Consider the following 21,265-nt stretch of genomic DNA (forward strand, 5'->3'; position numbering starts at 1 on the left):
AAGAAATGAAACCTTGCAAAGGGGCCGATGGGAATGGGCTGCCAACCCATATTATCTTACATTATGCTAGAGAACAAGAGGAAGTTGCTACGAGAAGCAACAAAAGAAAGACTACCCAACCCAATCAAGACTGGCTCGAGGATACCTCCTAGTGGTTTGGTAAAATCTATTGGCTCACATTCTTTCTTGTCAATGCCATTTCCTCTGAACCAAAAAATGTTACACGAAAAAGAGGCCCATTAGATGCAGCCTTCAAAACTGAAAGTAGAGAGCTTTTTTCTTAGTTTATGCCAATGGGTTCCATTCAACATTGTCAAATCACCATATTGGTGGGAGGTGATGACTAACTTTTACAATACAACTCCAAATTATGTTAGTCTTGGGTATGAAAAATGTGAACCACCTTATTGACAAAGGAGAAAGTCTTGATAGAGACGACTGAGTGTAGTCAAGTATACATGGATGGAACAATTTTTGATGGATGGAAAGATTGCAAGAATAGGTCATTGATCAATGTAATAGCAATGTCCCCTAAAGAGATGACGTTATTTAATGTAGCAGATTGTGACGGACATCTGAAAGATGCAAGTTTCATTGCCATATCCTCACAGAATCAATTGAGATGGTTAGAGCTACAAAAAAGTTGTCAAATATTGTAGGGCAATTGGGGCTATACTAGAGGGCAACATATAATCACATTTTTTGGGCATCATTTACATTCCACACACTAAATGTAATCATGCAAAAGATTAGCACTCAAATTGAATGGGTAAAAAAATTACATGGAAAATGTTTGACTAATCATCACATGACATAAACCATATTCAAGACCTTCTCTTGATTGGAGTAGTTGAAGGTAATTTAAGTTTGTTTTTATTTTTTGTTTTTTAGTCTTCAATTTTTTATTTTTTATTTTTTTATAGTTGAACTTGATCTATTATTACATGTATGTTTTACGTCATGTTAAGTTGCTAAACACGATTTGCATTTGGCACAATCATCTTAAGACACCTTGTGAAGGTGCAAGAGACCTTGATTGCTATGGTCATCAACAGTTTGTAGAGTGTATGGAGGCAATAAAACATAGAAAGAGCCCAGAGAATAAAAGCAATGATCCTTTATGATAAATGGTGGGATCATGCAAAATATGTTTTGAAATTCACCAAGCCCGTCAAGAACATGATTAGGTATGTTGATACTAGTTTTCCATGTATGGGTGAAACTTATGATGGCATGGACACCATGGTAGAGGATATTAAAAAAATAATAGTGGCCAAGGAACATACATAGACATTTTTTGAACTCGTGGAAAAAAAACTATTGACCGTTGGAACAAAATGACCACCCACTTACATATCTTGCACTATGCTTTGTCACCAAGATAGTGTCGCACCATATACAGACGTAGAGGTTTTGTTGGCTACAAGGTTGCAATAATAAAGATATATGATGATGATAAAACTAGAAATATTGTCATGACCGAGTTTTCCCTATTTGCCTCTCCCAAATATCAAGAAACTACTGCTCTTACTACTCTTCATGCAAAAAATCAGGAACCAATCATCGTTGATTAATGGTGGTATGTACGTAGTCAAGGCTCTAATTTCTTGCAACCTCTAGAAATAAAGCTCTCTCCCACTCATGTATTTTTTTATCGTTTTTCATTTGATCATGACGCTAGCATATTGAAATTAATTACTAAATGTTTTATGCAAACTCAACAAGTTGCAAGTTCTACTTCACCTAAGAGGAATTGGAGTACAATATTCTTCATACACTTCAAGAGCAATTGTTGGGTGTCAAAAAAGCAAAGGATTTGGTCTATATACACTCCAACCTTCGCCTATTGTCACATAAGAGACCAAACTACGGTGAGGGTGTGACAAGATATTGGGATCTAGCCCCTAAGTGTGTTGATTTAGATGCCACAATGACACAACTTGCCCAAGTCTCTACAAATGAACAACAAGGAACTCTTCCACATGAGCAGACATAGCATGGCTTGTTTCAAATGAAGTTGAAGTAAATGTTGACCTTGATGCCTATGATCATGATGAACATAAATTTGAAAACTAAAATAAAAATTATTTCTTGTAATTTGAATTTTTATTGTCTAATGAAATTTTGAGACTTTTCCAAATTATGATTATGATGTATTCAATATTTTATTTATAATTTTATAGGAGCTATGTATTATGGGAAGTAATTGGTAAAATACATGCTTGATATTTACAGAGATCAAATGACCAATATATACAAATGAATAAAGAATGTTTGCTTAGGAAACAATCATCAAGAATAGAAACATTCTCTCTAGCTAACAGATAACTAACAGATAACTAAAAGCTAACTAAATATTAGAAAGATTCTAATATTTACAATAGATTACAATAGATAACCATTAAATATAAATTGAAACTATCTATTGTCGCAATACCCTCCCTTAATGGTCAATCTATCCACGACACCAAGCTCTCCTTTGAATTTGACAAACTTATCTGGACCAAGAGGCTTGGTGAGAATGTTTACAATCTCATTCATTGTAAGAACATACTGCAATTCTATTGTCCCTTCTTCAACCAATTATCGTATTTAGTGACAGTGAACATATTCTAATACCCTCCCTTAATGGTCATTGTCTAAGTGATGTCTTTTGATCACAAATTCTTCAAAACATTTTGTTGTTGTGAGACCCTCACTGGATCTGCAAAATGTAAATGACCAAGAACCAAAATCTGCCAAAAAAGGAATAGAGAAGGTTGTCCCCTTCTTTACAATGATTTGCAACAAGAGAAAAGAGCCTTCCACTAACTCTGCCACCAAGATAAGTTTGCCACTAACCTTCCCAGAATCAGCAAAACATCTGACCAGAAATCATCACAAAATATCCAACATTATGTTGGATAATGAAGTTACTCTTACCTAGAGATAGAGACAAACACTGAGAACAGGTAACAGGATTTTGAGGAAAAATCGGCAAACCCCCCAAACTTTGCAGGTGAGCATGATGCTCCAAAACAAACTGCTAAAGACAACAATGTTTTGGGAGAAAAATCAAAGAAAACCTAAAACAATTTTTGAGGTGAAAATTTGATCAAAACCCAACATGATTTTTGAGGTGAATATTTAATCAAAACCAAACAGAATCGAAGACATGAATAAGAGAATACAAAGCTTTTTTTTTAGGGAAAATGGTAAAACCCAATACATAATTTTTGAGGAAAAAATTATAAACCCACAAAGGAATCCCATGCAGCTTTGCAAATTGCAGAATCAGAAAATTTTAAGGGAACAATTATAGAAACCCATCAGAAAAATTTTGAGCGAAAATTTTTTGAAAACCCATAAGAATTTTTTTAAGGGAAAAAATTATAAAAAACCCATTAAAATTTTTTTAAGGGAAGCAAAACACGAGACTTTGCATGGTAAACCAGCACATGCAAGTACACGCAACACTAAAAAATCAGACTTTTGTTGCAACCAAGAGAATGCGAGATCAAAACCCTTAACCACACTTGCAATTCCTAGCAAAAATTCTCGAAAACGAACCACAAAACTTTCATAAAATACCTCTTTAACAATTTTTATTTATAAAAATCAGAAAGCAAATTTTTGGAAAAGAGGCATGAATTTTCCTTAAAAAATTGGCCAAATTTTTTGAAATCCCATCGCCCTGCTCTAGTAACATGTTATGGTAAATTGATGTTGTTATAGTTGTATTAGAAAAGGAGATGAAAGCTCCTTATATAGATTTACAAAGACGGTGTTTCTAAAAGAAACAATCGTGAACTAAAGACGGAAATAGCAATTACCTAATAAACTGAAGCCAAACTAAGATGGCCATTAACGAAACATTATAATATTCTCATAGTATGATTATCACGCTTCTTATTATTATTATATGTTTGAGCTTTTCAACCAATGATGAATGAACATTAAACATGTTACATGTATGAATATATGATGTATATATAATTTTATAATATATGAATATATATATATATATAGTATATATATATATGCAGAACCGGAACCCAAGCCTAAAAAAATACTGAGCCTACCCACTTGAACCGACATCAAGACCAAGATCGGTAACTTAGCTAAGAAGCACAAAGGTTGGAAAGAATAAACACAATTTGGTGACAAATTAAAAGATCCTAGAATGAGGTGAATTAGAAAGTGATCAATATACCATGATTGTGAGGATCATTTGATTCCTAGTGGACATGAGAAACCAATATGAATCAAAAATGGTATTCTCACCTTGTCAACACTTGCATCTATTTTCCCTTATCTGACAAATTTAAATTGTTAAAGAATATTCGGCCCTAGTGTGTTGAGCTTATTTGTGCATCTTGGCGAAGACATTGATTACAATAAAATGACTAAACATACCGTGTTGGGGCTTATCGCAATATGCTTTGTTGGAAAATTTGGCACACAACTACCAGTGCTTAAAGCTGAGATTACTGAGGAAATCAATGGTGGTTATGAAAACACAGCCTGCAAAGGACAATAAAATCCAGCATAACTCTTCTTAGTGGAAAATGGTTATGTTACCAGATTCGCCTACAGTTTGGCCTAATCTAGATCAGTCCAAACTATATCTATGATCTGGCCCGATCCACATGCCAACAAAAGAAACTACCAAATGGGGTTTAGTTCAACCAAGTGGAACACAAAAAAGATTCAATGGGACCCAAGTGAACCCAAGTAAAACTCATTCCTCCCCTACACCTTTTTTTGCATTTTTTTTCTTTCTTTGACTTTCAGGTGGTAGCCCTAAAACAAAATTGAGACCCTAAATGTCACTTCTAAAATATATCAAACAACAAACCAAGTTCATTGAAGCTCTTGTTTCTATTGCAAAAAAACAAATATCACCAAACGGCTGCATATTCGTTTTCCTAGCTGAGACAACCAAGGAAGTTGAAGTTTGATCCAATCTTTAAAAGTTCTACAATGATTGCATCGTCATTCCTACATATTATGTGCCCATTGTTTGCCAAGATGATTATAAAGAATGTTCTAGCCCTAATGACTATTTATTTCCATAGGAATCACAATGGTAGCAAGTTCTAGCTCCACAACCTAGCTGAAATTGTAATCAAATCTAAGTTCTCCTCTTTAGAAGTATACTGATATGAGACAACTGGTTACAATGTGAGGGCTATATTTGGATTCACTAGGGATATGATAATGGATATTCAAGTTTTAAAAATTCAGGTGAAAACTCCTTTGTGTGGAATACCTAGACAAGACATTGAAATTTGTTTTGGAAAGAATGTTGTACCTATTCCTTTAAAGTAATTGATAGCACATATTATGGTACCAAAGCAAGCAAATGATCTCGCAAGTTGTAGAGAAATCGTCCCTTAGCAAAAACAAGATAAAAAAATTGAAACCCTTTATGCCCCCATCTAATTCCAATGTTGTGTTAGAGAGGCGGTCATTTTTGGCCTCTAAAGAGAAAACCACACTACAAACAAAAGACCAAAGGGACGTTTGGAAATTGTATTTCAAAATGAGACTCGAGACATTGTCAAGTAAGACCAGAGACATTGTCAATCAACACACATATATATATTATACAAATGGATTGGCTTTCAATGCTATTTGCTCACCATACCAGCAAGAAATTGTGAAAAAAATAAATGATGCCAAAAGGCTACAAAGATCTAGGTTATAGTAAGGTGCATGTCACCTTATTGGAAAAAGAGGTCAAGCTCGTAAAGATTCATTGAAGCCCATAACGGATTCATGGGTCAAGAAAAGTGTGTCCATGATCTTTGATGGGTGGAAAGAGGCTACAAACCGATTCTAATTCACTGTCATTACAACGTCCACTAAAGGGCCAATGTTTTTGAGACCCATGAATTGTGAGGGAAAGATGAGATGGCCAATTCATTGCTAATAATTTCATCACTCACTGAGGAAGTGGGACCCCATAACATTGTTCATGTCAAAACAGAAAATGCAAAGAAATGCAGGTCATTTGGGTTGTTGGTTGAGGAATTTTAACTACATATCTTTTAGACATCTTGTATGGTCCACTCTCTCAATTTTATGCCACAAGAAATGGGAATAAAAATGATTGGATTAAATATTTGTATGCATAGGCTGAGTAGATCCAAATCTTTATCACCAACGACCATATGTTGCAAACCACCATAGGTCGCAAGGCATATTTAGATTATTTTCAAAACTAGAACTATTAATGGTTAGTGAGGTAATATTAAAAAAAGTTTGAATTAGTTACTAGTTAATAGTTACTTTTTTTTCAACTTAGATACATTAGTCATTATATGATTTTATGTTCTACCTCTTCTTTAAACTATGTTTTAATTAATTTGTTATTTTTATTTTTGACTAGGTTGCTGGAACGCATTTCACCTCTAGCACAATTGTCTTGAGATGACTCTGAGAATTCAAGAGGCACTTTTTAGCATAGCAATTAGACCATGTCCATATGAAGGTAAAACATCACTAATATGGTTTCAAATATTAAGTGGGTGATCCAAGATGACTTTTGGAGGGATAATGTGCACTATCTCCTCACTTTCACCAAGCCCAATTTGAGAACAATTTGTTATACTGACTAGAAATTTTGCCTGCCAGGAATATCGCGTTCAACTTGTTTTGTTTTAACATGGGTCTGCTTGCCTCTTTTCAAGAGGGATAGGATACATAGTAACACACTAACAGAAGGTGACAAATGCAGAGGCTTGGACTTGATTCATACTTCTATTTTCACCTTTACAAAATAGAGATTATCCTTCCTTTTCTTTAATGGCAGTACTTCATTATCTTTTTACTTTGAAATTCACATTTATTTCAGTAAAGAGATTGTAAGCATTATAGGATTTCAATGTGCAAGCTTCATAAATTTTTAATTCATTGTTTGATAGTTGTTCTTTGCATAATATCTCATCAGTAGTTTCCCATTATGTTTTAAACGTTTATACTATTTATAGTAAGAAAACATCATCTCTAACATAGCAATTAGTAATAAGCTTAACTTTTTCACCTTTATTTATATTGTGATCCAAAGTGCTGAAACTCTTTCATAAATATTAACAAGAGAAATATTAAATCAATAATAAAATTCTTAAAACATACCTGTGCATGATGTTAACTTTCATTTTTTGGGTCTAGCTAAAATGGAGTAGTTTAGCAAGATAAGGAATCAAGCAATAGACTTGGTTAATATCCTAATAATTAGAAACTGGAAAAATAATAGAGGTCATAACTCACCGTGTTTCTTTTGTAGGGATCTTGCTTGCAAGTCTTGCTGTTTGGACAACAGCATCAGCAGATGCAGCCTCAGGGGTAGCACGAAGAATATCACAAATAAGCTGTTGGCATTCACTCTGCCATCAAATAGAGAAATAAACATTTTTTAGTTTACTTGAACCATCACACTTAGATGAAACATGTGCAATAAATTCATGTGTTAGTATTAAAGTTTACCATGAAACCACAATATTACTGTGTATAAGCTCATGTATGCATTTTGGTATAAACTAATGTATACTGATAATATAAAAAAGGATTAACAAAAACTAAATGACTAAATGAATTCTTCTTACTAGAATCGGTAACTAGATACCTGCAGAACCATCAATGAAAAACCCAAACTGTAGCCTCCTGTTACACGAGCAGCATCAGAATCAGGGTTCCAGTTCATATCACCATTCACCGTCTTTGGTGAACTTTGTCCATTATGAAGTGTGGCTTTTGATTCCATGAGTTCCCCGACCACAATATGATTTTCTGTAGTAACCACAGTGATTGTCCATGCTTCTCAATACATAAGGAAGGCACTACTACATAGGGAGGATATTTTGCTAACCAAACAAAAATTTTAACTTACAGAAGCATTAGAGTAAATAACAACAAATGATAGGAACAGAAAAGCAATTTACCTAGTAATTGAACAATTATTTCCAGTATTGATTCCAATAGCTCCTGTGCTGCCTTTTGTGCTCGACCCCTAGGAGCCATTGAAGGAGACACAGGACCTACGTTGGTTATTGCAGCTACATTAGTTCTAGCATTCTGGTATTTTTGTTTCCCAGTAGATCTGTAACTTGAAAATCCTCCTCCTTCAGAATGTTTCAAACCAAGAACTGTTGTTTTTGAAACTTGATCTATACGAGGCCTTGATGCATCAAGAGCTTCCGCTTTAGCTTTCATTTCAGACGTGATAATTTCATGAACAGTGGGTCTAAGCCTCTGGCTGTACAATCATCGTTACAAAAAAAAATTATTACAGAAACATTTACAAACAAGAACTGTTGTAATGAATTCTCTTCCAAGACCTTCCCCAGTCATTAAAAAAACCAACATAATCAAAATCCTGTACTCTCAAAAACACAAACAAGAAAACATAATTACAGAGCAGAAGGCACATCTAAACAGAAAACCAACAGAAACTACATGACAGATTAACAGATAATTAGCTTCAAACAAAAGGTAAAAAATAAAAGAACAGTAGACGTCAACAGTGACATGATTATGCAAATGTGACACGTGCAATGATTCAAACGTATAACAACAAGGTACAGGTGAAATTAGATATAGATTTGAAAACAAAATCAACAGAAATTCGTGGCAAACCAAACATTATGGAAAACTGAAATAATTTGACATGATTATGCAAGATGAAAAAAATTCACTGACAAAGACTACGTAAACATATCCACATGATATAGATGGGTACAAATAATCAATGTCCTAGATGTACCAAAAAAGCATAGATTATAGGAGGCAACACATTACATTTTTTAGTGAAAAGACATATAAAGAGGAGGTGCTTTTAATTATGAATGAAGGATAAAAATCTCTTTTTCGCTTCAACATAAAAATCAACAACTTGAAGAGTGATTCCTACATGAAAAATTGTAAGAAATGCATCACCAATCAGTATCGATAAATAGTAAAGTTGCATGATGTCTTAGACTCTAATATGCGCAGCATAGAAATTGAACAGGAGGAAAAGTATAAACAACTATTATTTTCACTAAACAAGTTCCGGCCTGGAATTATATGGCAGCAAGAAATAGTCTCAGTAGATTAATAGACTCCAGATTCACAGTGGCAACAAATTTACAGTTATACCTTATAATAGCACCAGCTGCTGCAATTTTCCCAAGCATAAATAAGCATTCTACCATAGTCTGGAGATACTTCACATTCAAAGGAGAGTCACTTTTTTTCATGGCCTCCTAAACAAAAAAATCATAATTAGACAAATCAGTTGAATAATTAAAATAGATCTGGATTATTATTCATAGTAAAAATCTCTTTGCAAGTTTCTAACTTCATACAGTAAATTCATTTGGCATTGAACTTGATAGCCAGCGTGGAATTCTACGGTTCATGCTTCTGAATTCCTTAGATATTGCTTCAGTACCATTGACCCCTGCCCAGGTAGATAGACCATCAGATGCACCTCCGTCTGGATTATCTCCCGCAAGTGTGCTTTCATCCTCACGGCCATCAAAAGATGAGCTGCAAGAAGCAAGTGACATAATCATGTGGTTATATCAGAGTGCAGATATTTAAAATTTCAAACAAGCTTAGAAAAATAAAGTAAAATAAGCAGCGAGTAAAGAATTATGCTTGCAACAAAATTTCCAGTTCTACATCCTCAGTTGAATGTCTAGAATGAATAAAAGATACATAACAAACATTAATTACTGCCATGTCAGATGAATAAGCATGTCCTATAATTATGGAACAAATTCAGCAAGCACATTAAGCACATAGTCAGACACATGAAGAATGCAAAATATTGCCCTAGGATTACTAGCGATGATTCAAGATCACACACTTTGCATATGGCTGTCCCACTTGGTGACAAAATTAGAGATGAGATTACTCCTAAGGACTACCACATCTCATTTGACATTGAGCCAACAATTAAGGAACAAGAATTTCAAGAATTGAACAATACCACAAAGGTCATTGAAGAAAGGATGGACTAGTTGAAAAGAGAGGAAGATGAGCTAGAATTGGAGAATTTGATGATGAAAGAGTTGATAAACAAACATGTGAACCCATCAGGACATGAAAGTGCAACACTTATTCCATATGTCCCTATGTCTTAGGATTTGAAATGTACTTGTAGCATGGTAAAGGGATGGGCAAGTAATATTAAGGAGCAAGTAGGGGCTTTTCTTACAAGGATATTTCAAGCATGTGAGAGGACCGCAGTATTGATATATAAAGTCCAAGGATTGAAGGACACATGGAAGGAATTTCATCCCATTGAATACAAAATGATTCCTCATCTTGATATATTGAGGAGCCTTCCTGCATCAGTCTTAACTCAAGGAGTAATTGATAGAAGAAGAACATATGCCTTTGATCGTTGGTATCCTTCACTGGTCATGAGGAGGAATACATATAACCAAGCGCAATAAGAGTGTGAGCATGTTGAGGGTCCTATCCTAGAGATACATTCAGGGGTCCTTCCAATCAATGGATTGCTCAGTCTTGACATTGATGCCTCCAATGAGTTAGATTTGGACGAGTTGAGAGAGAAGCTGGAATCCATCTATTTCAAAGACATGTACTCTCTTGAGAAGAGTCAATCAAATGACTTTCTCTCACTTATGATTACCACAAATGATCTGCAGATGCATACTTCAGATTGGAATAGCACATTGCACTTTACAACATAGAAGGCTTCCTATAATTGACATGAAGGAACATAGTGCAATCTTAACTGAGTTGACTGATTTTGCTAAAAAGGAGAAGGGAATGCATATCTTGGATAATGAGTTGTGCAATGACTGGGCAGCTTCCTTGTTTCTTATTGGTCCTCTGTAAAGTTTCTCCAAATTCTGCTATAATCTGATTGAGATAATACATTCTTTATGAAGCTTGCTGTAGATGATCTTCTATAACCAAACTTGAATGAAGCGATAACAATAATAATAATATTATTCAGGAAATGTTTTATCTCTGCAAGTGTTCTTCTAGGGCAGTATTATTAAACAAGCACACTATATGTTTTTTTGTGTGTCCTTTATCTACAACCCCACCCTATATATATATATATATATATATATATATGGCAACCAAAGGGCATGTCCCTTGAAGGGACATGACCCTATCTAGGTCGGCCCTTAATAGATTTCCCATAATCGGCGCCAAAGGAGGATAGATTTTGTAATCACATTAACTAAGATTAGTTCACACTCAACAACTATTATCTCAAATGAGATGCCGATCATGCCTATGAAGGGACAATTATATATAAGCCTTCATTAGTAAGGCATTTCATGCAAAATAAGATCTGCGTGATCTGCACAATTAGATCAGTACGGTAATTGAAGTTACAAATTTAACACTCCCTCTTAACTTGATAATCATAATGAGAGATAACATATCTAGCATCATCAATTACGATGAATAGGCATAGATTGATACTCTATATCTATCTGAATCTTCTAAGCATGTGGTATCATTGAACACATGATACTATGTGATATTACTTTAGCTGTGATATGACTTATCACTGATACTAGTGATAATAATATTTCAAAGCATACAACATACACGATAAAATCCGAAGAATAATTAAATTCTTCAAATATCCAAGTTGTGACTAATAGGTATTGGCATTCCTATATCACAACATGATTCTGAGTTAAGATCTACCAGAACACAGGATAAACTCTGGAGAATAATTAAATTCTTCATTTATCCAAGTTGTGACTCATAGGCATAGAAATGTCTACATCATAATGTGATCTTGAACTCATCTAAATCTAACAATAGATCTCTACTGTTCAGCACATTATCTAAGAGATCGTCATCTCTCATAATGTCTTTTATACAAGTGGTCATTATCTCAGAGATCGTCACCTCTTAGAGAATCAATACAAATGGTGAAGCCCATAACAATCAATAGCCTAAGAAAACATTATTTTAATATAATTTAAAGAATACAAATGTATTACAATTCAACCATACCAAGTCTTTTCCTGAAGTGATCTATCTTCACTCGAGAGAGAGATTTGGTAAGAATAAATGTTGTCTGATCTGCAGTGCAAATGTATTCTAATTTTATAGTATTTCTATTGACCATATCTCTTACATAACGGTAAGGAATTTCAATATGCTTGGACCTGTCATGGAAAAATGGATTCACAGAAAGCTTGATGGAACTCTAATTATCACAATGAATAATCTTAGGATTCATGGCTTGACTAAATAATCCCACAAGTAACTTTCTAAAACAAACTGATTCCCGAGAGGCCATTGTTGCGGCAATGTATTCAGCTTCTATGGAACTCTGTGCTACTGATGTCTACTTTCTGCATATCCAAGATATCATCGCTAAGCCTAAACTGAAATAGCATCCTGAAGTGCTTTTCCTATCAGTAACACTTCCAAACCAATCTGAGTCTATGTACCCATGTAAGTCCAAGTCAACTTTCTCATACTTGAGCCCAAGATTAAGAGTACCTTGTAAGTATCTCATGATTTGTTTCACTGCAACTAGATAAATCTCTTTAGGGTCGTACATAAACTGACTTAAGGCATTAACAACATAGCAAATATCAAGTCTTGTATTTACCAAGTACATAAGAGACCCAATCATCTGTCTGTCAAGAGTAGAATCTATGGAAGGTGATTCTGTTGTTGCTTCCTTAAGTTTATGTAGATTAGTCACCATTGGAGAAGACATAGGCCTACAATTCCACATTCCAAATCTCTTCAAGATGTCTAATGTATACTTTTCTTGATTAGGTATGATGCTGTCAGAATTCTACAATACTTCCAGTCCTAAAAAGTAATGAAGGAGTCCTAAAACTTTCATTTCAAATTCTCTGATTGGATCTTTCTTGCATTGATCTATAAGATGATCATCACCTGTTATTAGTAAATCATCAACATATAGTATCAATATTATCATATCATCTTTATCCTTTTTATACTAGAGATTTGGATCAGCTTCATTCTTAGAGAATCCGAAACTGGTGAGATACTTATCAAATCTTTCATACCAAGCCTTTGGAGCCTGTTTAAGCCCATTGAGAGCTTTCTTGAGCCTGCATACAAACACTTTAGGGCTCTGAGTTTCAAATCCTTCAGGCTGCTCCAAATATACCTCTTCTGTAATTTTTCCATTCAGAAATGTTGTTTTTACATCCATCTGATGTACTTTCCATCCCTTCAATCCCGCAATAGCTAGGACTGCTCTTATAGAGGTGTATCTGGCAGCAGGAGCAAAGGTTTCTTCATAATCAATTCCCTCTTTCTAAGAAAATCCCCTAGCTATGAATCTGACTTTATATTTTTCAATGCTACCGTCAGCAGCATGCTTGATTTTAAATATTCATTTAGAAGAAACAATGGATTTTCCTTCAGCTCTTGGAACAATTTCCCAACCATCATTCTTAATAATGGATTAGTATGGCATCCTTCCAAGCAAAATGTTTAATAGCATCTGAAACATTGGTTGATTCTAATTTAGATAAATCACTCATGTTTGCTACATAACTAGAGAATTTTTTCGGTCTTTTGCTTTCTCTGAAGTTTCCAGATGGTGTAGCAAAGTCTTGTGCTTCCTCTACTGTCTAAATGGCCCAAAGTGGTCTTTTCTTTGGATTTTGAGCTTCCTCAAGATTAAGATTGGTATGTTCCCGAACGGTTTCGGTAATGTTCCCGAAAGTTTTGGAGATACTCCCGAACAGTTTCTGCTCTAATACCACTGTAATGTTCCCGAACGGTTTCAATAATGTTCCCAAAAGTTTCCGAGATGCTCCGAACAGTTTCTGCTTTGATACCACAGTAAATGTTCCGAACGGTTTCGATAATGTTCCCGAAAGTTTCGGAGATGCTCCGGAAAGCTTTCTGCTCTAATACCACTATAGTGTTCCCAAACGGTTTCAGTAATGTTCTTGAAAGTTTTGAAGATGCTCACAAATGGTTTCTGCTCTGATACCACTATAATGTTTCGTTCCTGGTAGTATTGGTTTGTCCGTGCTACACAGCCTTCGTTGCCTGTGTTGCGCGGCCACAGCCTATGCTACACGGCCTCAATTACCCGTGCTGTGGGGCCTCAATTGCCCGTGTTGTGCAGCCACAGTCCGTGTTGCGCGGCCTCAGTTGCCAGTGCCGCACGGCCTCAGTTGCTCGTGTTGCATGACCTCAATTGCCCGTGCTACGTCACCATAGTTGCTTGTGTTGTGCGGCCACAGTTGCTCGTGTTGTGCGGCCATAGTTGCTCGTGCTACGTGGCCTCAGTTGCTCGTACTGCGCGGCCTCAGTTGCCCATGTTGCACGGCCTCAATTGCTCATACTATGTGGCCAACCCATGCTGCGCAGCCAGCATGCAGCCTATGCCTGTGTTGTGTGGCCTTTGCCTATGCTGCACGATCACAGTTGCCCGTATTGTGCGGTAGTCAAGGGGAGGTCATACGATAGTCCAAAGGAGGTCATATGGTAGAGGTAGGACAAGTCGTATATGGAATGAAGGCAAATTCGTTCGCACGGCATGAGGGAGGAAACCAGCCGATGGTGTACGAATTGAGGAAAGAATGCCCAATCATGCAGCCATAAACTTATACATCCGAATTTGTTAGATAAAGCCAAAAAAGAATGGAGATTGAACACAAATAATCCTTCAATTAATATTTGCCAAAAGATGGTGCTCCGCTATGCCAGATCCAAGCAAAATATTATATACAATGGATTAGGGTGAGGGTTGAATCCCACTGAAACCGAACAAGCCAAGTAGGGAAGATCTTTCACTTCCGAAATGGCAAACAACAGAGAATCCCATCTGGAATTCGCAGTACAAAATAAATAATCCAATTCACCTCCCTACGACTACCTACAAGCCGTGCTTAAATACCCGTCGAGGAAAATGTCTGCGAGGGTGTACAAAGATAGTCGACGGCAACACTTACCAACAGACACTAATATAAAAATGGGTCTAAGATATACTAAATCAATCAGAACCACACATACAAATATTATCTTGGGCCACATTAATTAATTAAAGTAACTAATTAAAGGTCCTTATATTATTTAAATTCTGGGACCAGTTAATTAATTAATTTAATTTAAATAATTATATTAAAATTTTGGGACATGACAAATCCTCGCTGCCCAAAGATTGCCTGCCCTCAAGCAATCCATCATCTAATTGAACACCAACAACTCCAAGGTCCCAAATCAAACGCGCAGGCAAGACAAGTGAAATGACATCAATCCTCCACAGCACCACATTGCTATCAAACATTCACTGCGCCACTCTGATATAAATATTATCGTATCCCGAGTCACCAGGATCCCAAACCAAACATGCAGGCAAAATGAGTGAATTGTCATCAAACCTCCCTTGCACCCCACTATTACTAAGCATTCGTTGTGCCACTCTAATATAAACATTGTCGTAGCCATCACCAGGTTCCCAATGACACGAATTGATGAAATCTTTCATGTCATTATGTTCAAAATTCTCTTTGGGTATGGTCATGCACACAGACATTGATGCTAACACAAACTTACCCACTGACACAACCACAACAATCACTATTATATTCCTAACGGATGAAACCTTGACAAAGAGAGCTTCAGTAGTGAGAATGTCGACGAAGGGGGGCTCGATTGTGAGAATCTCGATGACATGAGCTTCGATGAAAGGTATCGTGATGATGGGAGCCTCAGCAAAGAGTAGCTCAGTAAAGGGAACCTTGGCAAAAAAAACCTCAATGGAGAGTACCTTGACAGCAAACAAAATTTTAGTTGATAAAACCTCAATAGCACACAGAACCTCAGTTGAAGCCTCAATGATGGATAGAGCCTCGACAGCGAGCAATGTCTCAATGGCGACAAACGTAGCTATTGCGACTGACACAGCCACAATGACGGACACACAATGATGACGGAGATAGCCATGACGTCGTCGATGGATACAACTACAGCGACAGATACACCCTTGATGACGGATATAGACTTGACATTGATGAAAGACACAACAACATTGACAAATGCAACGACGGTGATGAACATGATGATGGACTTCGCAATAGACACGGCTGCAATGACGACAATGGACACAATGAAAATGACATACATGATGACGACAACGGTGTCGGACATGGCAATGGACAAGGCGGTGGTGATGACAATGGACACAATGACGATGACGGATATGGCAATGGTGACAACAACGGACACAACGATGGTGATGGACACAAACTCGACAACAAACACAAACTCGGTGTCGGTGACGGATACGAACTGGATGAGATATACAAACCCGGCGTCGGTGATCGACCCGACAGAAATAGAGACAAACTCGACGACGGACACGAACTCGACGTCGATGACGGACACGAACTCGACGTCGATGACGGACACGATAGTGACAGACACGACAATGGTGACTGACACGAACTCAACGATGGACTTTGCATTGGTGACGGACACCAACTCGACGACGGACACGAACTTGACGTTGGTAACGATCATGATGGTGACAGACACAATAGTAACGTACACGAACTCGATCACGAACACAGACTTGGCGTTGGTGATGGACACAACAATGACAAACATGAACTCAACGACGAAGATGGACTCGGCGTCGATGACGGACACGCTGGTGACAGATACGACGATGGTGACGGACACGAACTCAACAACGGACACAAACTCGGCGTCGATGACGGACATGACAGTGATGGACACGACTATGACGAACACGACGGTGACAGACACAACAACGGTGACGGACACGAACTCAACAATGGACACAGACTTGGTGTTGGTGACGGACACGACGGTGACAAATATGACGATGGTGACAAACACGGACTCAGCTTCGGTGATGGACATACAACCTCAACGACAGACAAGACCACGATGATGGACATAGCTTCGGTGACAGCCACAAAGCCTCAGCAACAGACAGCTTCTATGATGGACACAACTTCAGCAATTGATGGAACTTCCTCAAAGGATGGTGCCTTGGTGACAAACACAATCTTGGGCACAACTTCGATGATAGGCACAAATTGATCCGTCCATGTCTTCACAAGATCCGTGCAAGCAACCTCTTCATTTTTTTGGTGTTCTCCCCATGTTGGTGTAGTAGGAAGATTTAGCAAACCCTCTTGGAGCGGCCCTGTAATCATGCCTTCATTCTCCTCACGGAAAGTATCACCCTTATCGTTGTCAGTCATTCTCTCCCACTTGTGTAAATGAGATATTAGTGTTTCTTCACAATGCTTGAAAACATTACTAACCAATAAATATGCTGCTATAGAGGGAATACATTCTAGATTACAAATAGCCCATAACATAAATGTGATGGGTTGGGATATTTCATCCACCTCTTCAATGCACGAAATCATAAGACTCTCCATAGCAATTGAAATCTTTGTATCATGATCTTCCTTCATGGTGACCAAGAAGTGATGAAACATATCATGGACCAAATTTTGCAATTCAAGATCTAAGAGAAGGTTACTTCCTTTGACATTTGCATAATTCTCCATTATTGTAGATCTCCTACCAAAAGGGTCACTGTTGAAGTCATTGGGACTCTGAAAGCTGTCAACTATCAATTCCAATATCTCTATCATGGTGTTATCATCATACTGTGCTTTAGGAGCCGAAATTCTCAAGACCTCACTAAGACATGCTGCAACTGCAAATCTTTTATCCTTGTCATGGTGTCTCAAAAGCCTGGGTTGACTTAAGGCCTCCTTAATCAGTGAGAGGATTCTTTGTATAAATCTTGAAGGTAATTGGTTCACCTAACACAAACAAACTTCCAATATATCTAATGGAAGATCAACACCCTCACTGAGCTCTTTGCCAATCCTTTGTAGTGCCTTCAACCACCACTCTCCATCGCTATCTGGCACCATAGCATAATCCAAATACCAAAATTTCTCAATCATCCCAGCAGGCTGGCAAGATCACCAACTCTAATACCACTATAATGTTCCCGAACAGTTTCGGTAATGTTCCCGAAAGTTTCAGAGATGCTCCCAAACAATTTCTGCTCTGATACCACTGTAATGTTCCCAAACGGTTTCAATAATGTTCCTGAAAGTTTTGGAGATGCTCCTAAATGGTTTCTACTCTGATACCATTGTAATGTTCCTAACGGTTTTGGTAATGTTCTCGAAAGTTTCAGAGATGCTCCCAAAAGGTTTTTGCTCTGATACCACTGTAGTGTTCTTGAACAGTTTCAGTAAAGTTCCCAAAATTTTCGGAGATGCTCCCAAACGGTTTTTGCTATAATACCACTGTAATGTTTCGTTCTTGGAAATATTGGGTTGTCCATGCTACACAACCTCAGTTGCCCGTGTTGCGTGGCCACAGTTGCTCGTGTTGCGCAGCCACAGTTGCCTATGTTGCACAGCCACAGTTGCTCGTGTTGCGCAGCCACATCCAATGTTGCACGGCCACAGCCTGTGCTACGCAGCCCCTACCTGTGCTGCGTGGCCTTTGCCCGTGTTACGCAGTCACAGTTGCTTGTATTGTCCAGTAGTCAAGGGGAGGCCTTACAGTAGAGGTAGGACAAGTTGTACGTGGAATAAAGGCAAAGTCATCCGTACGATAGGAGGAAGGAAACCGGCCAATGGTGTACGGATAGAGGGAAGAATGCCCAATCATGCAACCATAAACTTATAGATCCGAATTCATTAGATAAAGCCAAACAAGACTGGAGATTGAACATGACTAATCCTTCAATTAATAGTTGCCAAAAGATGGTGCTTCGATTTGCCAGATCCGAGCAAAGTATTATATACAACGGAATAGGATGAGGGATGAATCCCACCGAAACCGAACAAGCCAAGTAGGGAAGATCTTTCACTTCCAAAATAGCGAACGACAAAGAATCCCAACTGGAATTCGCAGTACAAAAGAAATAATCCAATTCGCCTCCCTACGACTACCTACAAGCTGTGCTTAAATACTCGTCAGGGAAAACGTTTCTGAGATATACTAATCAATTGGAACCACGCATACAAATATTATCTTAGGCCACATATTAATTAATTAAAGTAACTAACTAAAGGTCCTTATATTATTTAATTCTGGGACCAGCCAATTAATTTATTTTATTTTAAAAATACATTAAAATTTTGGGCATGACAGATTTTGAATTTCATCTTCAATTTCTTCAATTTTCTCCCTCTGAATCTTAGATTTAGTATTTTCTTCAAAACTAGGTAAGGGAGAGGGATCTCTAGAACTTAGGGCTCTTTTGAATGCTAAATCTTATTCAAATATTACATCCCTACTAAGTTCAATGTTTTTCTGACCAGGTATGAAAATCCTATATGCTTTAGATGTTTCACTATACCCGACAAAAATACCTTTCCTCCCGGAAGGTTCTAACTTAATTCTATTTTCTTTTGGAACATGTATATTTACTGGGCACCAAAAAATCCTAAGATGACTTATATTAGGTTTAACCTTAGTAAAGACATCTTCAAGAGTTTTATCTCTAAGGTAGGAGTGAGGACTTCTGTTTAAAATATAGACAACAGTACAAGAGACTTCTACCCAAAGATAATATTCTAAATTTTGATCAAATATCATAGCTCTTGTAGCTTCTATAATTGTTTTGTTCTTCCTTTCTACTACCCCGTTTTGTTGTGGATTATAAGGAACAGTATACTCCCTCTTAATTCATGTTTCTTTACAAAATTCTTTAAACAAATCTGAAGTGTATTCCCCTCCATTATCAGTCCTAAGAGTTTTAATTTTGTGTATTGACAAGTTTTTAGTTAAGGTTTTCAATTCTTTAAATCTCTTAAAGATTTCTTCTGATTCTTTAAACTTTAAGAAGTAAATCCAAGTTTTCCTAGAAAAGTCATCTATAAAAAGTATATAGTACCAGAATCCTCCAAGAGAAGGAACAGACATAGGTCTACATAAATTTGAGTGGATTAATTCCAAAACATTGTTAGTTTTTCTAGTGCTATCATGAAATGGACTTTCGGTGTTCTTACCCAGAGCGCATCCTTTACATATGCTTGAGTGATCGTTATTCAACTGAGGTAAACTAATTACCATCTTCTCCATAGTTGATAAGGTTTTCAAATTTAGATGTCCTAACCTTCTGTGTCATATTTTGTTTACGTCAGCAGCTTCATGAATTAATTCTTGAATAGGTTGACCAGGTTCTATATTTAGTTCATACAAGTATCCCTATCTTTGACCAATCAACTTTGCTTTCTTAAATGACGAGTTCTTAGACCAGGTCATTACTTTACCGTTCATGAATGCAACATTATGTCCATTATCTTCAAGTGTTGTGACCGTAATTAGATTCCTTTTTATTCCTAGTACATAGAGTACTCCTCTGAGATGTAGAGAACTACCCAACTTCAGTTTCAAGGTGCAATAACCAATTCCTTTGATTGAATGAGCGAAATTATCACCAATGGTAACTTCGCCATCAACTTCTTCAAATATAGAGTACAGTGCTTCTTTGTATCATGTAATGTATCTAGATGATCCACTATCAATTACCCATGCTTTGCTTTATACTTAATTTGAAAGCACAGAATACAATACACGATTCTCAAGATCATAGTTATCTTCTTTCCTAGCAATGTTTGTACCAAAGTAACAAAAATCGGAATCAGATCGCAATCAGCAAGGTCGAACCAAAATGTGAATTGGCCATGAATCGGAATCAAATCAGCCACAAATCAGCAAATTTTGAAAAACGCTTGAAATTTAGTAACTCATGTCATAAACCCTTTATCACTGATTCGATTCACCAATTCACAAAAAATCGTTTGGCTTGAATCAAATCGCGTGAATCGCCGTGATTCTTGGAACTATGGTTTGTACAGTTTACTTGTTGCTTTGTATTCTCAGGGCAATTAGTGTAAAGTTTCTGCAAATTCTGTGTGATCAAACTGAGATAATACCTTCTCCAATGCTTACTAAAGATGATCTTCCTTAATTCAGACTTGTATGAAGAGATGTCAATAATGTATTTATTATTCTGAAATTTTTTATCTCTGCAAGGATTTGTATGGGGCAAACTTGCTTAAAAGAGCAAACTATGTTCTTTGTGTGTCCTTTAACTACAACCAAACCCCATATAAATAAGGTAACCAAAGAGGGACATGACCCTATGTAGATCGGCCCTTAATTGATTTCATAATCCGTGCCAAGGAGGGATAGTAATTGTTTGTTATCCAAACTAACTATGATTTGTTTAGTTCAAACTTAAATGCCATCATATAAGAGAGATGTC

The 21,265-nt window shown here is 36.9% G+C and overlaps 1 protein-coding gene across 4 annotated transcripts in view; it reads right to left on the reverse strand.

Moving 5' to 3' along the window:
- The window catches only part of SEC8 (subunit of exocyst complex 8), a 254,137-nt gene that overhangs the window by 141,424 nt on the left and 91,448 nt on the right, over positions 1–21,265 (reverse strand). For all 4 annotated transcript variants that reach the window (XM_089788245.1, XM_089788243.1, XM_089788246.1 and 1 more), the window contains exons 8-12: positions 9,330–9,513; positions 9,121–9,227; positions 7,926–8,239; positions 7,610–7,773; positions 7,255–7,370 (exon numbers count right to left, since the gene is read on the reverse strand). In XM_089788245.1, coding sequence (XP_089644371.1) covers positions 7,255–7,370; positions 7,610–7,773; positions 7,926–8,239; positions 9,121–9,227; positions 9,330–9,513 — 885 coding nt within the window. The remainder of the gene's footprint in view (positions 1–7,254; positions 7,371–7,609; positions 7,774–7,925; positions 8,240–9,120; positions 9,228–9,329; positions 9,514–21,265) is intronic.

Source organism: Cupressus sempervirens, chromosome 6 (assembly GCF_028749045.1).
Source record: "Cupressus sempervirens isolate cs-2001-9-10 chromosome 6, ASM2874904v1, whole genome shotgun sequence".
NCBI lineage: Eukaryota > Viridiplantae > Streptophyta > Pinopsida > Cupressales > Cupressaceae > Cupressus > Cupressus sempervirens.